The 16,305-nt window shown below is 38.4% G+C and overlaps 1 protein-coding gene across 3 annotated transcripts in view; it reads left to right on the forward strand.

Moving 5' to 3' along the window:
- The window catches only part of ETV1 (ETS variant transcription factor 1), a 65,617-nt gene extending 52,856 nt beyond the window's left edge, over positions 1 to 12,761 (forward strand). For all 3 annotated transcript variants that reach the window (XM_031066757.1, XM_031066758.1, XM_031066759.1), the window contains 4 exons: positions 498 to 566; positions 3,587 to 3,756; positions 7,249 to 7,350; positions 9,932 to 12,761. In XM_031066757.1, the coding sequence (XP_030922617.1) occupies positions 498 to 566; positions 3,587 to 3,756; positions 7,249 to 7,350; positions 9,932 to 10,153 (563 nt within the window). In that variant the 3' untranslated portion in view covers positions 10,154 to 12,761. The remainder of the gene's footprint in view (positions 1 to 497; positions 567 to 3,586; positions 3,757 to 7,248; positions 7,351 to 9,931) is intronic.
- Positions 12,762 to 16,305: the final 3,544 nt, after the last annotated feature.

The following is a 16,305-nucleotide window of genomic DNA, read 5'->3' on the forward strand; positions in this document are numbered from 1 at the left end:
AGGAATGTGTACAGCCTAGGAAGGCTGCTGGGTTGTAGACAGTGTCTTTTAATGACAAAATAAAATTTTACAAAATTATCTTAATTGGAGGGAACATCAAGAGCAGTGTGTGAGGGTGACCTGTGTGGGTGTGAGGAGGAAATGCTGAGTGGTACTTCTTTAGTCTTGAAGGGAGAAGATCTGCAGGAACTAATGGTTAAATGTCAAAGCCATGCTAGTTCAAACAGGAAATGAGCAAACATTTTGTAATAAATCATAGAGAAATATGGGTGCTTTTTCATTTTAGCAGGTGGAGATTAACAGTCTTTTGGGAATGCATATGTTAATTAAACACCCTTGTACTTAGGCCAAAATGTTGGGATTGGGCGGTGTCTAAAGGATGTGGGATATTAATCTAATTCCTGTATAACTTAGTGTTCCCTCTGGCATTAAGCCTGTGATCTCTTTTTTTCTCCATGCATCTTTTATATAAACACCTCTCTCGTTTCAACTTGCAGGCTGTATGTATGAAAAGGGACCTAGGCAGTTTTATGATGACACTTGCGTTGTTCCAGAGAAGTTTGACGGTATGTATGACACATCTCTTTTTCCTGTGCAGGGAGATGAAAAAGAGATGAGGGACTTTTCTCTGTTGCTGATCAGAAAAACCCAGTAATGTTCCAATCTAGGATTCCTTAACACACCATTTGTGGTGCACCCAACCAAAGCTGACCTTTGTCTCTTGAAACCAAAGTCTCCTCTTCAAGAGGATGTCATTTGACTTTTGCCAGCAAACGATGCTGCATCTAGACTTGTGGCAAAGAAGCTCAGTTCTGTACTGTTGAGAAGTCATAAGAGGATTTCCATTGCACTGATGATCACATACTACTTGTTTGAGATGCAATGAAAGCTGTACTTATAATTAACAAAACAGTGGAGAAAGCAGCAGCTTTGGTTTTACTGAGAATTAAGCCTCTTGTCTTGCTGTCTACGAAGTCATGAATAGTGGGAAGTGAGTATATAGGGCATTTTTTGTGTTTATGCCAATGTATTTGCACTAGGTTGAATGTACTGGTGGTTTATTTTTCAGTGGAATTGATAACAAATCAATGCCCTGTTCACAACACTACCAATTACAGCAGATTTTTTTAAGAGGAATTCTGAGGTCAATTAAAATGAATGGTCCAAATTATCCTCAGTTACTCTGACGTAAAATCAGTTTCGTGGTGTAACTCGGTTGATTTCAGTTTTATTTCATTAGAAGCAAAGTAGATGGACACCATATTTCTTGCCAGTGACTCTGTTAGTCTGCAACTTTGGGAAATAATTTAGAGACCAATTATTTAAATTTGCTAGAATGGCATTATGTTAGTGGACGCAGGCTAGTGTAGTGTTGTTAGTATAGCTTTTGTGTTAGTGTGTGTATGTCTGGCTTTATTTATTTCAGCCGGAAAGACTAAATATTTCCTGATAAACTTGTGAACAAATCTTTGACCACAGCTAAAACTAGGGCTGTAGAATTAGTGTTTTTCTCCTACTTTATTTTGTTTGTTTTGTCCTGAGACTCACTTATGCATTACAAAACTATTGCGTGTTTAGCAGCATTTGTTGTATTTGCTGAAAATCTGGAGACTCTGAAATGAAAGTAACGCAGAGAATTGCACATTCTTCAGAGTATCACATGTATTTTTATGTTGGTAAGAAATAGATAAAAGAGTTTTAGACAATATTCGACCTAACTGAAGGCTGCTCAATCCAGTATTGCATTGTCACTGCATTGACACAGTCGCAGAACGAGTGTTTTATTGAAAGTCTACTTTATACCCTGGCTTTGTAATGTGAGCTTCTTGGGTTTTTTAACTTTTTTTGTTAAGCACATTGTGTCAGGTATTTTTTTATCCCCCAAAAATGATTGTGGATCTGATCTGAGCACCAGTGTCAGATTTATATGTACATTTATGGGAATGGGATCAGACCCTGTACTACAAGAAGTTAAGACTCGTTAACAGTAGCATTTGTCTATGTCTTCCTTAAAAAACCTTTTGGTTAATTTGGGTATTATACAGGAAAGGGAATGAAAATGAAAAATAAATACAAGTAACAGTAAAAGAATTAAATGTTAAGAAATATTTTTGTGCCTGCAAAGCAAGCAGTCTGCTGCTAGTTTCTATGACTGCTCTTTGAGAGAACACCTTGTACTCTAGAAGATTGATCTCTTGATGCAAATAGGTGTGTGTATGCTTGCAGCATGATGTTTTGAGGGAAAAATAGCAGATGTGTCATCATATTCCAGCCAGTAAAGCAAAAGTTGGATAAGCCCAGGACTAGTCTTGATGTTTCAGAAGTAGATTCTCAGCTGCTTCATTTGAAATCAAAGATCAGCACAAGGAAAGAATTCGATCCTGTGTAACACTGTGCTTGCTATTTGCACATTGCACAGCTATCATTACAAGGAAAAAACCTGTCCTTGAAAAAGAAAGACTTTCAGGACTGGAACTTGAACCTCACATAAACCAAAAAGCCTTGTGCTGATTTGTTTTCCACAGCTATTGAGTCAATTTTCTTTCTTGATTACAAAAGGAAGTGCTCCATTTTTAATATTATTATTCTGCCTTTCACTATGCAGAACCATTCTGTAATGGCTGTCAGAGCATCCTAATGCTGTGGTTGAATTTAAATTCCTGACTTTCCCTATTAAACAGGTCACACTGTTTGTTGGAGGCTTTTGCTGTTCTGATAGTTGAAATGAGGAATTTACCAGTATATCTAGGATTGCAGTCCTTGTATGGAGAAAAAAATACTGTCTGCTTCAGCATCAGACCTTTCAGCTGTTGTTGTTTGCATGAGTTGTTCAGTATAAATATGATTTAAAAACAACAAAGACAGTATGGATGTAACAGGATGGTTTTCTCATTGGCAATTTGTGGAACAGCTAGTAGAATGTTATTGATATTTTTTAAAATGTTTTTCTAGACTTAAAATTTTAGAAAGATTACTTATTGCTTTTCAGAGGGAATACTAATTTAATATGTACATATGAGTAAAAGTAATTTTTATTGCAAGTCCAATATGCCACAGAGGAACTCGTGTATCTGCAGGATTTACTTGCCTATACATAAAGGACATGCTGTTTAAGTCCAAGTCAAATACTTTGTCAAAATTTCCTTAGAAGAATTTGCATGCAAGAGAAGTGTCACTCAATAGGGTTTTGCACCTTTATGAAGCCTACATTACTTTATCAAAACTGGGACCTGTGCAAAGTATAGTACACAAACACAGTTCTTCACATATCAGAGCTGCTTCAGAAATAGTTTATGTTCTTTCAAAGTGAGGAAACAAAATGGTTTGCAAGAGATTTGCATTTATCAAACCTACATGGGAAGAGACTTAGTGAGACTTCCATAAATCATGAATGAATTTAAATGTTTTTTAGTATATTAATATGTTATTGTAAGTCCCCAGCAAACAGGGGAATGTTGCATTTGAGGGTGGCTGATTCTTCCCTTTGCTTTGTTACCCCTAATGATTGCTTTACCAACTTGTCTGACAAACCGAGAGAGAGTGTTCCAGGGCATTGCTCCTCTAATGTTGCTGCTGTTGTGTGCAGGAGATGTCAAACAGGAGCCAGGCATGTACCGCGAGGGACCCACATATCAGCGGCGAGGCTCGCTTCAGCTCTGGCAGTTCTTGGTAGCTCTTCTGGACGACCCATCAAACTCTCACTTCATAGCATGGACTGGCCGAGGCATGGAGTTCAAGCTGATTGAGCCAGAGGAGGTGAGTTAGACAGACAGCATGCCCTCACATCCACTGCCCCGTCCTGCAAATTTAACTGTGCTCCTTTGGACTTAGGCCTTGTTTTCCTGCAGTATTTTGCTTCAGTAGTGCTTTAGAAGGGTGACAGAAAGGACTGGCAAGGGAAGTGCTTCAGTTAGGACAGAGGTGTGGCTAAGCATAGATTTGACTCCTAGTCCCACAAAACAATGAAAATGTTGCAAGTACTAGAGTTAGTAAATAGTTCACATTGATTGTGGGGTCTGCACATTTCAGAAACCACTTTATGGATGTAACTGTATCCCAAAATCCTTTGAAAACTTGTCCCTTACTGGTCTTTCAACACCAAATATTAGATTCATTAGATTGAATCATTAGATTGTTTAGTACAGGCTTAGATCCTAGGCTTGCAGGCTCTCATGCACATGCATGGCTCTTCTGAACCATGGGGTAGATAAAATTATTTATATTCATGAACATTTGCTGGAGCGTGTCTTAGTTCACTTGTGTGATAAACAGGAATAAATTGAATGTTTATTATGTAAACTCTTTTGGACTAGGTAATGTTATGTAACCTAGCCTGCATTCTAAACTGTCATGGAAATTGTTGGAAGATCAGGTGTATGTGAATTTTGTTGTAAAATTTAAGTGGAGGGTTTAATTAAGGTTGTCAAAAGGCAGTATCGTTCTGCTTTACTTTTCTTGCCCTTCGAATAGGGTTTTCTAATAGAGAGGACCGCAGCAAATTTTCTGACAGGATCCCCTCTGAGTTAGAGCTGAGTGGGAAGGCTTGGGGGTTTATGGCTGCTTCTGCCTTCCACCAGCTATTTCTGCTGTTTGCCATCCGTCTACTGGCATTAGGAGTCTGAAAGCTTTCTTGCATGTTACTTACATTGTCTGCTAACTGCTCTGTGGAGAAGCTGGAGCAGCTGGGGATGGTGTCAGGACTGATGTCCCTTTCCTTCCCGACGTGGTCTGGCTGAGGAGCAGGTTGCTGCAAGGACCCCAGTGCTGGCTCTCGTTTGTCTGAGCATCCCCTGCTTTTGTGATAGTCACCACAGCAGATTCTGGCATTGTGTATCTGAGGATTTGAACTCAGAACAGTCTTAGTCAATATGATACTGAAACTTTGCTGGCAAGCCTTCAGCCTTAGCAGGCTACATGGATTCTTTAGTTGCGTAACCTGTCCAAGAACAGAGCGAAATCTTTGGAAAGTTTTTTGTTTGGTTTTGGTGAATGATGCACATGATTTTTCCCCCCTACCCTAGTCTCATATTTTTTACTGTCTTAGTTTTGTCTTGTCTTTAAGGTATGCCCAATTTTTTTAAAGATTGAAGTGTTTTATTGAGAAATGATTTCCAGCAGATGGTGCAAAAACTTTATAGATTTTGTTAGCTAAGGAAAGTAACAAACCCCTGTTTTCCTTATTGTGTAATTCCCTGAAGAATTGGATATTCTAATTTAACTTAAACAGATCATCTGCATGTCTGGCTATGTAGAAGTTGCTTTTTGAGCAGCATTGCATCCAAGATCTGGAGGAGGCTTGAAGGTTGCCTCACTCTGTGTTCCTAGAAGTACAAAGGAGTTTAAGTTGTTTTTTTCATGAATCTCATGAATCTGACAGAAACAGTCAATTAAAATAAGAATAGCCTATGGGAAGTCACACAATTCTGTTGGTTGCCAAGTATAAATTGAAGGAAAATCAAAGAGCTTGCTGGTTCTGCTGTGGCAAGCTAGGCTGTCAGTGACATGACCTTTCCATCCATTCCTCATTGGAGGTTTATGCCCTCTTAGAGAGTGACAACAAAAATGAATATGTATCAGCTCCTGGAGTGCTATAGTTCATTCAGGAAGTGACTGTGAACAGTGGATCCTGAGAATTGGACACAGGTCCATTTATGCAGGCTTGTCACAGGGACAACAACCTTAAGCAGGAAGGTAGGGTAGAAGAGTGGAATCCCTTCCACAAAGCAGGACTAGGTAAATGCTGTTCAGTTAGTTCAGGGATGGGAACTGGACCTGACTGCTTGTTTAGGAGTCTCAAAATACCACAAATGTAACATATTCTTCCCCATTACTTGTTGTTTATCTTTGTTGTGTGTTTATTTGTTTTGCAAGCCTGTTATGTTGGGGACATTTAGGACTCCGATTAATGCAGAAAAAAACTTTGGAAGGGATAAAAAAGGAGTGATGTGGTCATGTGTTACAAAAATGAATAGGTGAATCAAAGTTAGACATCTGGGCCAAATCTGCAGTTGGAATAAATATACGTGATTGGAGGTGTGTTTCAGTACAGCTAGAATGTAGCTGAAGTTAGCAGAACTGTGAGAATTTACATAACCCTGAAAAGCTGCACCACTGAAAGGAAATAATGCTTTCAAAAGAAATTTTAGAAATTATAGTCCAGGTGGACACCAAAATCGTAGATTTTTCTTAATGCTGCATGTTGCCATGGCTTGCATCAAAAAGCTCCAGACACCTATGGGAAGTTTCGCAGAGCAGTCTGCAGAGAAGCTGCTTGGCTACTCTGTCCTTTTTCCAGAGCTGTATGCATATGCAACTCTCAATCATTTTTATAAAATGTGCTTTAAAGAGTTCATCAGCTCTGCCTTTTTTTTCCCTCTGGTGATATTACAGTCATTTTTACAGACAGTAATTGAAATGTCACCAATAGCCGATTAAATTTCAGGCGAGGAATAAGAAGTTAAGCTCTTTAAACAAAGGGTCGCTTTGTCCAAAACTATCTTTAGCAATAAAACAGGAAGCATAAAGTCAAGTAGAAAACATAAGTCAGAGCAGAAGGCATATTGTTCTCTATAGAATAGTTTCATGAATTACTTGCAATTCACTTTTTATTGTTATTTTTAAGGGAAATTATGGAGCTGAAACTATGAAATTTCTGTTCCATTCTTCGTACCACTGTATAGTTCTTCCAAGTGATTATTCTGCCTCCTCAGATAATTCATTTTTTTTCCTGAAGTAATGTTTAAGGCTGGGAGTTGTCTTTTGACTTGTATTTCCTAATGATTGCAACACTGCTGTCATTCCAAGTACAGTCTGCGTTAGTTCATGAACTAAGTATGTATGCATGTGTGTTTAAAATAACTTACTTTTTTTCCTGACAGCAAGGAAAAGATAGACATGGTACAATTATCCATAGTATCAAACTGAAGAAAGGTTTTGTAAAAGTTTTCTAGTAGAACTTGCTAAATGTTTTTGGTCATGATCTCTTTGTATGGTTTTATTTTTTCATTGGTTTTCTTTATTAAAAAGCAAAGAAAAACCCTAACCATCCACCACATTGTCCAATAAGTCTGTTACAAGTTTAATGATGATGTAGATCCAATTAAAATTCATAGTGGTACATGGGAAATTCAGGTCATAGCAACCTTTTCCTGTTTGTTGCACCTGCAGGGTTTTCCCTCCTGCATCTGATGATAAGATCTGCTTGTTAAATGCATTTAACAAATCATTGCTAATCCATTTTTGTGGCAGGTGGCACGTCGCTGGGGGATTCAGAAAAACAGGCCAGCTATGAACTATGATAAACTTAGCCGATCGCTTCGCTATTATTATGAAAAGGGAATCATGCAAAAGGTGAGTAGCTAATTTTGTATTACATTTCACCAGAGTCTTGCATGTTAATCCATAGGTCAGTTTACAAGGAGTTCTTGTAATTGCATGGCTCGGTAGTTTTTTTCATCTGTTTAGGCAAACACTAAGCTTTTGGACCTACTAGGTACAGCATGTGCATTAAGATTTTTTTTTCTATGTAAAAAACGTCTGTGGCTTTAGTTCACACAATGCATTTCATGATTATAAGGAAAGAAGTAACATTCAAAAATATCCAAAAGAGCTTCCTGGCAGGTGGAAAAGGCAAATGGTAGAGTACAGTATGATTAATGTTTTGCAGATCTAAATTATCTGCCCAGTGCTTGGATACTTTAGTAAGTGCAAGATAGGGGAGAATAATTATGTCTATTAACATACCAAGTACTTTAATATTTTCACCAATAGTGTTCTAGTAAGACTGGTTTTGAATGGATTTTAATATTTATAATAGACTGAATTAAGAGAAATATATAACAATAATTTATCTATTACGGTCTAGTCTTGCTGACAGTATTCATGCCATCCTCCTACTCTGGCTTGCTGATTTTTAGATCTTGCTGTGTAGTACCATGTAGATTGACTGAGAAATCAATAGGGGAGGCCAGTCTGCTGTATCTACAAAACTGCCAGGTGTGATCAAAGATCATAATAAACACCTCGGACTGCAAAATTTATTCCATGTCTTTTCATATTGGTCTTGTGACAAGTGATGATGAACATGTTTAAACTTGTCATATGCAAATTCCATGAATGGAGACCGTGCTCTTAGCTCAGGTTACTGGGAGAGTTACTCAAGTTATCCTTTTCCAGTAGGATTTGTGAAGTCTGAAAAGTTCTCTTTCTTAGATTATGGGATTGTTGTAGTGCACTCCTTTTTCACTACCAGTAGTCAACTTGGACAATAATCTGGGCTAGTATTGGCTTACAGTTCTTCAGTAGCTCAGCACCTCATTAATTTTTGGGTGTCTTGTAACAGTGCACAGAGGCTTTGTAAAGTGGATTTGAGACTGAGTCTGATCAGGGAGAAGCAGAAGTGTTTGGTTTTGCTGACTGGTGCTTCAGGCAGAGTTCCTTGTTGCAAGTTACAGCTCAGCAACATAGGCACCTGTGCTGCCAGCACACTTCAAAGGCAGCAGAGGCAAAAAAAAAAAAGAAGTTGCAGAGTGAAGCAAGTTGAAAAGGTGGGGATAGAAATACCAGAAGGCTGATAATGCTGCACCAATCCACACATCCATTTAACGTGGAAGGCTTACCAGTGCTTTGGACAGCTAGCTTGTTACATCCTAAACTACTACTTTATTATCTACAAGAGTGAGTTTAACATACATTTTGAAAGCTAGCTTGTATGCTTATTTTTCTGACATAGCAATGTTTTGGGTTTTTCCTGGGATCACACTATCTGGCCAGTTCATGTATGTTAAAAACTAATGGCGTTGTAGATGCAAAGCAAGTTTCTTTATGGCAAAGTCTGTATGCATATTTTCCCTCCTTTATTTTTAAATCAACAATGATAGCAGGTTATGCAAAAGCCTGATTTCTGAATGCAACCTCTAGTCTATCAAACTTGCTGACATTAATTTGATTTTAAAAATTCTGCTGCAGGTACAGTCCCTACCAAATTCTATTTGTAGAATAAATAAGCTGAAAGTTTAAGGAGGTGCTTCAAACTATTTTGCACCCATAAGAAAGAGAGTTGTTAAGTTTGCAACACTTTTTCCATCTTCACTAACTCACTTCATTGCTGTGGTAGCTGGAGTTGCAAGAAGCAGACAATATGATTTTATTTTAAAATTATTTTAATAAATTGTGAGCATGCAATCCTAATGCATATTTTTAAGCACAATTTTTAAAATAAGCTACTTGGGAAGACACTATATTGACTTCTGTTTGTTGCTTGTAATAAGACAACAATTTTATGCTGTTTTTATCATTCTCTAGCTTTTAGGAAATTGAAGCATAGACATTTAATGCTATTTCTGATTAAGGGAAAACTTTAGGATCTTTGGACAAATTGCCCCTCCATAAGTAAATCTAAATGTCCCGGCTTTGCATGAGCAATTGCTAAGTACATATTAGCCTATGTATTTGCTTACACTGTCCCTGTACAATCAGCAGGCACTATAACTAAAGTGCTTTTATACGTAAGCATGAATCAATCTGTGTAAAGTGAAATCCAGATCTCTGTCGTGCAATGTGATTCTTTTTTCCACTTCGCACACGGAGTGTGTAATTTTATTTTGCCACTGTAGTGACAATTTGTTTACATTTTCCAATAAGAACAGTTCCATTTGTGGTTAAGTATAGGAAGTGATCGCAAACAAATGTTTAGAAGCAGAATACTTAGTTCATCTTCCAACAGGATGTCATGAGTGGCAAAATCAAGAGCATTCTGCACAGTCTGCTTTGGCAGGTCCCACTTGTCTTTGCTAGGTTGTTACCTCACCAGTTCTGCTGTCGCGTTATTAATTGTGTAACAAAGGTGAGTTCTTTGCGAGACTGTTGAACTTGAAGCTGCAAAACACGAGGCCTTACACTGCACCTTTTTTTCCCCTTCTGTTGTCCCAAGGTGGCTGGAGAAAGATACGTCTACAAGTTTGTTTGTGACCCTGAAGCGCTTTTCTCCATGGCTTTTCCCGACAACCAGCGCCCCTTGCTGAAGACTGACATGGAGCGCCACATCAATGAGGAGGACACTGTGCCTCTGTCCCACTTCGACGAGAGCATGGTCTACATGCAGGACGGGGGCTGCTGCAACACCCACCCCTACAACGAAGGCTATGTCTATTAACAACAGTGACACTGAAGGGGTGTTTCCCCCTCCCTTAAGCTTCTCCTCTTTCCCAAGACCCAGAGGAAAGCTGAATCGACTTCAGTTTGTTTTTTAAATAGTACACTAAAAGGGGCTTTTCCTGTTGCATTACTCCTATGGTCTGCCATGGACAGCGCACTTTATTTGAAAGGGGAGGGTTGGAACCTAAATGTTATTCTGTGTAAAAGGAGGAAAAGGGTGGGTTTGCTTTTTACTTAAGTTTGGGAAGGGAACATACAGGTTTTAAGTACAAAAAAAGCTATATCATGTCTGTTTTGTTTCATATCAGCATAAGATATTGTACATTTTCTCTGGGTATCTGTAGTACAGTTAATTCTCATTGTGCAAAATAACCACTTTTGATGATGATATCAGCACAGCATGCCTAGGGCATTTATTTCTTGCCATTCCTAATTGTCTTTCTGTAGTAATAAAAGAGAAGCAAAGCATATACCACCGCATTTAATTTAGAAGTTTCCAGTGGCAGAACTTGTACCTTGCCTCTGTGAACAACCAGATGGTTTTCCTATTATTTTCCTTTTTGCTTTTCATTCTTTTTCTATTTTTTTCTTTTTCTTTGTGTATGACTTAAAAAAAAATTCCTATTTCATGACAGACTGGCCATAAGTACAATGACCAAGCAGCGAAATCCCTGACTTCAGACTGCAAGCTGCATGCTGTATCTGGTGCCACATTGCTTTACATGTATGGCCCATGCTATGGCGCTGATTTTTCAAGATCCATTTGAGGGTAGTAATTACATGGAGTAGGCTTTCTGGTGATCATGTCAGCATTAAATACAGGATCATGATCAGGAGGGAGAAAACATTTTGTATCCTTCCATTTCCTTTGGTACATAAATAAGTTATTTAATCAATAGGAATTAACTGTACTAAGTCACATATCTAATTATGCTGTTTAGACACAGCAAGCACTCCTTGAGAAAAATATCCAATACACTAAATAGGTACTTTAGTAATTTTTAGACACGGTACCCATTAATATGCATTTAAACCTTTTACTGCTGTGTTATGTTGATAACATATATAAATACTAGATAATGCTAATGCTTCTGCTGCTGTCTTTTTCTGTAATATTCTCTTTGATGCTGAATTTACTATGACCATTTATAAGCAATGCTGTAACTACAGGTAGCATTTCAGGACAAAATAGATGACTTGAACCATTTATTGCTTAGAAAATAGCTTACGCCATAGCTGTGCTATAAGCAGCTTTTATGCGCATCCACAAATGACTAGTAAGCTTCAGCTTGCTAAGGAAAGCTCTGCAGAACCTTTTGTAATTTTTGGTGGAACAGAGATGAACTGTCAAAGAATACCATGAAGTTGCTGTATGACGTTGTAGTGCTGGCACTGGTGTTACCAATCAACTTGTTTTGGACACTAAATGTAAATGTGATTGGATATGCTTGGAAGACAATTTAAATTTTGAGGGTTTTTTTTGGTTGTTTTGTTATTTTTTCAAATTGTTTTATTTTTTGAGAGGGGTTACCTTGGACACAAACCACACGTTCTATTCTGTATGTAAAACAAAAACAAAAAGTAGCAAAACCGCAAAAGTTAAAATATTTATGAGCACCTTTTTTTAAATACAATAATTCATAAGTTGGAGGGGTGGAGAGGAAGCTAAGAATTGGATTTAATTTTTTGCCCAGTGAAATTTAAATAGTTGTTATATGAAGTACCTTGTTTTCCTAGATTGTCAAGAAGTGGGAGAAAAATAAATACGTAACCATAAAAAAACAAGAATAACTTTCATCATAATGGATGGATTTCAAAGACAGTCCTAGGTGGTGGGTTAATCTTCCATCCTTTGTCAGTTAAGACACTACTTAAGTTATGAATATTTTAATACACATTTAATCAAAAGTAAAGAAGTAGTGGTCACTAGAAACCACAGGTGCATAAAAAGCATTTGGGCAGGTATTTAATTTACCCAGATCCATGAGACAACATATTTTATGATATATGCCTTAATATGCCACCTAATTCTGTCATTCATAGATCTCAATGGCACTTAAATACTTGGTGATCAACTGAGAAAAAGAAGACTAAAATTGCAGAACTAGCGAAAAGGAAAGGGAAAATGTTCAGTAATATTGTTTAAAAAATGTGGTTTCCATTGAAATAAGGTTCAAATGAAACATGCTTTGATGAAAAGTCCTTGGATTGGTTTTGGTTCTTTAATGTCAGCACAGAGCGCCTCTTGGCTGTGGCAGGATGTGGGTATTTGGGAAAGGGGTTGGACAAAAAAAGGAAAAAAAAAAGATTTTAAAATTGCATCAAATGTGTAATATTTAAGAAGAAAATATATATATATATCTGTATACGGTAGTGACTCACTGAACAAAACAAGCAGTCAGACCAACATTACATGATCTCTCAGCAGAAGACAAAAAGGTCTTTCACTGAACTGATTAACCCTTTATAAAATGTACCTAAGAGGTTTATTTAAAGTCTATTTTTATTCCACTTTTTTGTTTGTTTGGGGTTGGGGTTTTTTTTTTGTTTTGTTTTGTTTGGGGGTTTTCAGGTAGAATAATAAATCTGGCAGCTGATTTCTGCAAGATTGTTGTGTACTGGATTCCTAACCATTTGGATTGGAGAGGCCCCTGCAGAAAGGTTACTCTTTTGGGAGAGGAGAGGATGGTCTGTTCCCAGTGCCTAGAATGGCTTGCTTCAAAAAGGAAAAAAAAAAAAAAAAAAAAAAAAAAAAAAAAAAAAAAAAAAAAAAAAAAGAAAAAAAAAAAGAACAGGGGAAAAAACAGGTGGCGTATGTACAATTCGTGTGTATGTATATATGAGTTATAGCCAGGAGTTCGATTACCAAAGCACTGTATTTGACTGACAAAAGGGAGGAGGATGGTCTATGTATATTTTGGGATTGATTCCTACTAAGAACACTTACACATTTTCAGAGAGCATTTTAATACCTTACTGGATTTGAATGTGGAATGTTTGGGGCTGGGGTAAGGGGGCTGGGTTTTCCTTTGGTTGCTTTGGGGGTATTTTAGTTTTGTTTTCAAGCTGCACCACAAATGGAGAGAATATGCAGCTTTCACCTGTTTTTAGTGGGAGCTGTAAGAGAATGAGCTTGTCTCTGTTAGCTCATCTGTCTCTGTGCTGGGCAGAGCAGTGGGGCAGACAGGGCAGAGCTGCTGTGAAGCAAAGTCGGGAGGCATCTCTGGAAAGACCCAGCACTGCGGAACAGCTGAAGGGGCTCAGCTTTCATGTGCCATCACAGATCACTTGCGCCAATAGCTGAACACAGGTGAAGTTAGCGAAGGACTTGGCAGATTCCCTCAGAATCCATTTGAGAGAGTTAACATTACAAGTTTAGGACAGTTTCTTTTTCTTTAGGGATCTGACTTCCATGGCAAAGAGTCTGTCCTTTTCTCTCCAAGGTTACACCAGTCTAACTTTCTTACATTAACAACCTTCACATTACATTCACTGAAAGAACAAATTTCATCTGCTTCTCAGACCAAATCTGCTTGCTGTCCTGCCCATGGTCTGGTGAGGTTACCAGGGGAAACCAGGATACATAAATGCTTTTGTCCAGAAATTCCCTGGAAAGAGGCCTTTACTCAGAATCTTTTCATCTTTGGGATTCTCTGCTACATGGAACTATTCCCCAGGGATTAATGCTTAGAGTTTTATTGCCCTTGACATCTGACTGAGTAGGGCTTCAAGTCCATTTTCACAGGACAGTATCATCTATTAAATATTTTTGCCTTCTTTGTGGTTTTTTTATTTGGTTGGTTTTTAATAGCAGGAAACAGATCAATGTGTACAAAAGGTATTATGAGGAAATCTTTGAGTTGTTAATGGCTCTACTTTCTCCTCTGAAGAGCATTACCTTCAGTTCATGTATTACAGGTAATAGCACCCATAAACAGCCCTATTCAGTGCTCACATTAATAGTACTGACAACTTTTCTAAATAGTCTCCTTCAAAGTTTTTTTTGGGAGTCTTAATTAATATGGTATCTTATACTCTAAGAATCATCACTTTGGAATATTGCTCTAACAGAAGAGCCTAGGAAATTAATTTCTTAGTTCTCTGCTTATCTGAGGGTTTTTCTGTTGTGTGTTTGAGTTTTTGGTTGGTTTTTTGTGGTGTTTTGTTTTTTGTTGTGGTTTGTTTTGTTTTTGTTTTTGTTTTTTTCTGATTTTGTTGGTTTGGTTTGGTTTTATACCAGAGGCTACTCTGCTTGGAAAGGAGGTAGCAGCTGAGAGCAGGTGCCTCTGCATCAGAAATCCCAGTTCAAAGTCCACTGCATTTTGCTAAGCTACCAGGCTGAGAACTAGAGTATCTGCAATACAGCACTGAGCCCTCCCCTCCCTGTGCTCTTGCAGAATAGGGGACAACAGTGCACTATCTTTTGTTTCTTCTGCTACAAGAGCAGTAATCTCTGCCAGAGCAGCAGGATGGAAAGCTAGGGGCAGTAGCATTTAAAAACTGCAGGATTACCCAGATCTGTCCGTCTGAGACACCAAAAATGCATCAGCCAAGTGCTGTCCCTTACCCCCCAGCTTTCATGATTGTGAGGTAGGTAAAGTTAACTTCAGTCTTCAGGAGGTTGAAGTATTGGTTTTCTCCCTGAACACCAATTTAATTTCTGTGGGAAGGAAATATCTGTGCCATCTTCTTATGTAATAGTCTGAAAATGTCTATGAAGTATCTTGTTGACATTTTCCCAAAGAACTTTTTTTATGTGAAAATGCCACAACACGCATCAGCACAAGAAAGGGTAAATAAACTCCAAGAAGTTATCCATACATCAGGCTCTCCAAAGCTACAGTAGTATTTACTCTAGCAATGTATCATGTCTTTAATACTGCTGTATTGTCCTTATTACATAGTTTCATTGGGCTGACCTCAAAAGTACTCAGTGTACCTTGAAATTTTGTTCGTTTTAAATGAGTTTTTAAATGAGTTACAGGAAGGTAACCCTGAGGCAGGGTTACAATCAAGCATTTGGATCTGGTAAGCCATAACTCCGTGTCTTTGTCTTTGCTCTTACAAAGCTCTGTGGGCACATATGCCCCTATAAATGCTTTTTAGTTGTGTGGTAGAGAGGAAATTACGGCCACTGGCTAGATTTGGGGTTGAGGGTGGCTTGGTAGTTTTTGGGTATCTACGACTGGTTTTGTTTCAGAAGGAATGTCTATATGTACTACTTTCCACGGTGACTTTCCAAGTGACCAGGTAGAGAATTGGTGTCCAAAATAGAATTTTTGCTGTGTAATTTACAATAGAGGCTATGGTATTTCCTTGCTGCTGCCCTAGAAAGGAAGGAGTTGAGGAGATTCCACCATTTTCTTCCCACCCACCCCCTGCCCCCCTTCAGTGACAGGACCCAGCTGATCTGTCTGAAGATAGTTCAAGCCAATTCTTCTCTCGCCCATTTTAGTGAACAATCTGCTCATCAGTACAGTGGCACTTTGTAGAAGCTCAGGTACAGAGTGTTGAGTATTTTAGATGTACTGCAAAGGGCTTTGTATCGCGGCTTTCAGTCAAAAATCTTGCATGGGCAGTGCCATATGGCTATGCCACCTAAATAGAGGCAGAGAGAGATTTTTTGCAGAGGCACCAGCTCCTCAGCTTGAGACATTTGCTGAAATCTGCAGTTTAGGCTGATTCCTGGCCAGCCAGGGTGAGTTTGCCCTGGAAGATCTGGCGAGGAGCTCAGTGTGTATGTAGAAGAGCAGAGAGAGCACTATCCCAGCATGCCTGAGCGAGGAAGCACAGAGATGGGAAAAAGTCTGTCAGGGGCAATCTGGCTCTACCAAGCGGCTACTCCAGAGCTGATTAGTACAGGAAGAAGGAGGTTATATGACTGATGCAGTAAATCACAAAGATAATTGTTTGAATGACATGCTGCAGGAGAATCATAAGAAATTATGGAAAGTAATAAACTCTGTAAACAGCAATGATTTTTTAAGACCCTGGTGCTTGTGGGAGTGCTTCAGGAAAAGGAAGAGAGAAAGTAAAACACAGAAAGGCATGATAATATTAGATGAGAACAACAGGAGTCAAACCATGAACTGCATTAAGGGACTTGGAAGATTGCAGTGTTTTAGATAAAAGGAAGGGACTAAGATAAGT

Source organism: Geospiza fortis, unplaced genomic scaffold (genome assembly GCF_000277835.1).
Source record: "Geospiza fortis unplaced genomic scaffold, GeoFor_1.0 scaffold138, whole genome shotgun sequence".
NCBI lineage: Eukaryota > Metazoa > Chordata > Aves > Passeriformes > Thraupidae > Geospiza > Geospiza fortis.